General features: G+C 69.7%; 1 protein-coding gene across 1 annotated transcript in view; it reads right to left on the reverse strand.

Annotated features, from left to right (window-relative positions):
* Positions 1 to 2,610, reverse strand: part of MNEG_7136 (Caltractin) — a gene marked incomplete at both ends in the record, with an annotated part of 9,918 nt that extends 7,308 nt beyond the window's left edge. Inside the window, 3 exons of the mRNA XM_014044392.1 lie at positions 320 to 1,544; positions 2,097 to 2,204; positions 2,365 to 2,610. Coding sequence (XP_013899846.1) covers positions 320 to 1,544; positions 2,097 to 2,204; positions 2,365 to 2,610 — 1,579 coding nt within the window. The remainder of the gene's footprint in view (positions 1 to 319; positions 1,545 to 2,096; positions 2,205 to 2,364) is intronic.
* Between the last annotated feature and the right edge of the window lie 2,405 nt (positions 2,611 to 5,015).

Here is a 5,015-nt window from a genome sequence, read left to right on the forward strand (position 1 = left end):
CCGCCGTCACCGGCGGCCGCCTCATTGCCTTTGAATCGGCAGGCGGCCGAGCGCGGCTTGGACGCGCGGCCCTTGAAAACATCATCCCACAGCAGCAGCGGCCACCCGCCGACGGCGGCGACGGGCGCGCCCTCGGCCGGCCCGCCGTAGGGCTGGAGTTGGGACAGCAACGCCAGATCTGGCAGCCCAAAGGCCCCGCCTGAGACGTCCCAGCGCACTGCGCCGCCGCGGCCGGCGCGATTGCCGGCGAAGCCGCAGGACAGAGCTGTCTGCAGGTACCGGCCGCGCGCGAGGAGGGCGCCGCCCTCTCCCAACGCACCGCTGACGTCATCGGGGGGCACGCCCGCAGCCGCGCCCCCGGCCCGGTTCCTGTTCAGGGACGTCTTGTGCATGACGAGCGTGTTCCACTTGGGAGCGCTCGGGGCAAGGCTGCAGGCGTGCACGCCGCCGCCGCCGCCGGCCGCCCAGTTGTGCTCGAAGGACGAGCCCTGAATGTATGCGACCGCGTCACCGAGCAGCGTCAGACCCAGGGCGCCGCCAAAGCCGGAGGCCGGCTGCGGACCAGGCCCCTGCGATGAAACCTTAGAGGGCTCGCAAGCGCGCCGCAGGACGGATGCTCTGGGCAGGTGCGCGGCCCAGATCGCCGCGGCGTCTGGCGGGGCGCGGCCGTGGGCCTGGTTGCCAACAAATCGGCTGTCGAGGACCCGCAAGATGTGGGTCGCATCCCATTCGAAGTGGAATCCGCCGGCGTCGGCGGCCGCATTGCCTGCGACGTGCACAGCGCTGACAAAGACGTCGCAGCTCGCGTCGGCGCCGCCGCTGTCTGCAGGGCCCCCCTTCAGGCGCCAGCAGTCGCTGCTGCTGATTCCGCGCGCCATGAGGCCGCCGCCCGCCACCGCCGCCCGATTGCCCAGGAAGCTGCTTCCCCTGAGCTCCCGCAGCCAGCCGTCGCCGCCCACAAACACTGCGCCGCCCAGGGCCGCCGCGTTACCCTCAAAGGAGCCGCCGCGAATGGCGAGCACGCCGCCGCCGCCGCCGCCACTGCTGCTGCTGCTGCTGCTGCTGCTGCTGCTGCTGCTGCCGCCGCCTCCCCCGAAATGCACCGCCCCGCCCGCGCCGCGCGTGCCGGCGGAGCAGGCGACAAAGGCGGAGTCGACGAGCGACAGCGAAACGCTGCGCCCGGCCGCCCGCACCGCGCCGCCGCCGCCGTCGTAGGTGCAGTTCAGGAACTCGCAACGTGCGATGTGGGCCTGCTGCGCTGCGCCGCCGGTCAGCAGGACGGCGCCCCGCGGGTGGTGGTGGAACCGGCAGCGCTCCAGCGATATGTCAGAGCCCGAAAATGCCACGGCCCCTCGGCGATTGCCGACAAACTCGCTGCCCGACACGCGCAGCACGCTGCCCGGGCCGCCGGCGACGGCGGCGCCGCCGGGGGCGCCGGCGGCGGGGGCCGCATCAAATCCCGTTTGGGCTCGGGGCGCGGCGCCGTCACCCCTGAAGATGCAGCCCTCCACCACTGCATTGACCCCGGTCCCCAGAAAGAGGGCCTGCCCGTTGCCCGAAAACGTGGCACCGCGCAGCCTCAACCGTGGCAGCACAGCGCCGTTTCCTTCATGCACGAGGCGCGCGGCGCTGCCGCGGGGTCGCCTGGGCGTTGCCGCCGCTGCAGCCACTGCCACCGCGGATGCGCTGCAGTTTGCGAACGTCAGGTGCTCCAGCACCACGCCTGACGCACCACTGTGAGCGTTGGAAGCCGAGGAGGCATGTGCAACGGCACTTTTTGATCAAGTTTGAAGCCCGCACGCTAAAACCAACTGCGTGACGCGCTCCTTCATGCGTGGTGCCCCTAGCTGAATGCAGCCTGCCGCTTGGCGCTGCAAGCAAATGTCACCCGCTCACCTGATCAGCAGGGCGCTCTGTGCACCTTCAACACAGCTGATGACGGTTGAGCCCGCAGGCGCCCCTACAGCTGCCGATCCCCACGTATCCTGCGCCCCCGCGCCCTCGACGGAAAGCGCGCCCGTGATCGTGATCGCCCTCGGCACCGCCAGCGGCGCCGCCCAAGGCGGCACCTCAAGCACGCCGCCCTCTGGCACTACCTGCAGCAAGCCGCCGTCCCCGAGGCCGGCGACCGCGGCGTCCCAGCGGGCGATGACCTGCTGGCTCGTGCCCGACAGCACGGCCGTCCTCCTCGGGCGGGGGTCGACCTGCGCGCGTTGGTGAGCGGCGCTGAGCACACCCCTGAGCGAGCAACAGGCCCGACGTCCCATCAGCTCCCCTTGTGTGCCCATTGTTCAGGTGGCGTTTCGGGCCAACCCGCCAGCCCAGCCTAACGGTCCCCCACACCCCAAAAATGTCTGGCCTCACCCGCTGTGCCAGGGTGACTGTAGTGCGATTGCCCGCCCCAACCAGAGCGTGCACTCTCCTGCCCGGCGCCCATGCCAAAAGGGCAAGCATGTCGTCTGCGGCACTCGCGCCGACGAAGACGGCTGGGATGGCGGCCACCTGCTCCGGGGGCCCCAGGCTCAGCAGCTGCCAATACTGGTCGCCCTCGACCCCTCCAGCCAGGTACACTACGGCGGCCGACGCGCCGGCCAACTTGGCGTTGCGCATCTGGACGCGCGTTTTTTTTGCAGGAATGCAGGGGTGGGTTGAGTGTAGCCGGTGCCGTGAGCGAGCGCTGACAGCTGGGCCTTGGCGGCGGTGCGAGATGACAGCACTACGCTGCCGGCAGCTGCATGTGCGACACGCCGGCTGTCGCTGCGTGGTGCTGGCAGCGAGGCAGCTCGTCTGGCGTGCGTTGGCGAAAGCAGCAGTCCGGCGTCCCACCTTGGTCTGCAGGTCGCACGCCAGTCCATACTCCTGCTGCACGAGGGCAACCCATTGCTGCCGCCGCTCTTCAAACGTGAACCGGCCGCAAGCGTCTGGCGGGTCTGCGGCCTGACCGGCCGGCAGGCGGGCAGCGTGCGCGCGGCGCGGCGTCGGTGGTGCAACTGGCATCTGCCACCTTGGTGACCCTTGAATACACAAGGTTATGCAGTACCAGGCATGACACACCCCGGCGCAAGCGGCCATGACTGCGGCAATGGACACTAGTGGGTGCGTGAGGCTCCAGAAGGCCGCTCGGCAATGGCTGGGCGGGTCGAATATCCAGGCGGCCGACGGCACGCACCAGCAGCAGGCCGCGGATGCCGCCGCTTGGTATGCTCGGATGGAGGGCGGCCGGAAAGCTGTTGACAGAGAACGCCTAAGCGGGGGAGGCGTGGCGAGCAGGGTCATTGCTCGCGCGAGGCAGGGCGCTCCTGCGCCGAAACCAGCGGGTAATGCTGATGTGTCGCGACGTGTCCGGCGACGGAGTTGGTTAGCGCACCTCTGGCGCCGCACTAGCAAATAACGACAAGGCCGGCAGCGCTGCAGCCGCGAGCCACATGAGGCGCAGAAGGATGGCAGGTGCCATTGGGGCGGCTGCGTGTGCTGCCCACGTCGGTTGACTGGACGATGTGCCGCCCCGGCAAGGTGGTAGTGGGAGCCACCTTGGGGATACCAGGTGTAGCAACAGCGTTCACTCGATCTTCATCCACATTGTCGCACCGCTGCCTGTCAATCACCAACGGATGGACCGCGTCCGGAGTACCACACGGTCATGACCTCGCTTGTACGGTTACCGTGGCGACTTTGCGATGTTCTTTGTTGTGAGCATCCATCCCAACCCCGGCTATCCACGCGGACGGAAGTTGCTGGTGGGCGTGTGCGGCGCTTATTACGGTAGGCCGATGTCCCCCGCTCTGCTGCCTGCCGTGTTTTCCTGCCTGGCACAACAGCAGACGCCTCATGTGTTACCGAGCCTTGCAAATAGAAGAAACAACGCCAGAACAACCAGCACCGGCAGCCAGCTACAAGGCGGCAAAGGTATGCATGTCATGGTCATCACACCCAACGGGCGCCTCACGCGCGCTTTGGCCGCCGCGCGCACGTGGCCGGCCACCCACAGCACGCGCACACCGGCCAACGCCGCCAGCCGCCGCTGCCAATCCCGCTGCATGTTGCAGGCGTAAGAGGTGGGCTGAGCGGCAACGGCGGCCAGGCTCGCCAGCGTCACCCGTCGCAGTCGTCTCGCCGTCATCGCGTCACCGGCGAGCCCCTCGCCTCAGCCCCAAGCCCAAGGGGCCCGCGCGGGCGTGCACCCCGCCGACGCCACCGGCGCTTGTCGCGCGCGTGCACACGCCAGGCGGATGCGCGGGGCGCGCTCAACACCAGATACCCTGCCCCGCCGTAGGCTCAGCGCTGCGGCGGCCGCTGCGGAAGGGGGGGAAGGGTGCCAGGAATGTGGTCAGACGAGCCGCGGCAAAATGCAGATAGGAGACGAGGGCCCTGCACATGACGACCGAAGTCAAACTGCCGTGCGCACAAGTATGTAGCGCAAATGAACGGGCACCCACACAGGGGTGTCACAGAGTTCATGGCCGCGGGACGCCTGACGCCATGCGCCGCACCTGGAAAAGCTGGCCATACTGGCTGAGGTGCTGCTGCTGCAGCAGCTGGTACTGCTGCTGCACCTGCGGCGGCAGCGACTGGAACTGCGCCTGCGCCTGCGCCGCCTGCTGCTGGCGCTGCAGCTGCTGCTGGCGCAGCTGCTCCTGCTGCTGCTGCTGCAGCAGCGCCTGCTGCTGCGCGGCCTGCTGCTGCTGCAGCAGCAGCGCGGCCTGGCTGTAGCCAGAGCCGGCCGCGGCAGCGCCAGCCAGACCGGGGTACTTGGCCTGCCCAGGGGCGCCGTAGGCAGGGGCGCCGCCTGCGCCGCCGCCCGCCGCGGCCAGCTGCTGCTGCAGGCGGTACTGCTGCAGGTACTGCTGCTGCAGCGCCTGCGCCTGCGCCTGCTGCGCCTGGGCCTGCTGCTGCTGCAGCTGCTGCTGCCGCTGCGCCTGCGCCTGCAGGGAGGCGAGGCTGGGCTGACCACCAGGGTACTGCCCCGGCTGCCCCAAGCCCTGCCCCGGCGGCATCCCCGGCCGCCCCGGCGGCCA

This window comes from Monoraphidium neglectum (assembly GCF_000611645.1).
Source record: "Monoraphidium neglectum strain SAG 48.87 unplaced genomic scaffold scaffold01235, whole genome shotgun sequence".
NCBI classification, from domain to species: domain Eukaryota; kingdom Viridiplantae; phylum Chlorophyta; class Chlorophyceae; order Sphaeropleales; family Selenastraceae; genus Monoraphidium; species Monoraphidium neglectum.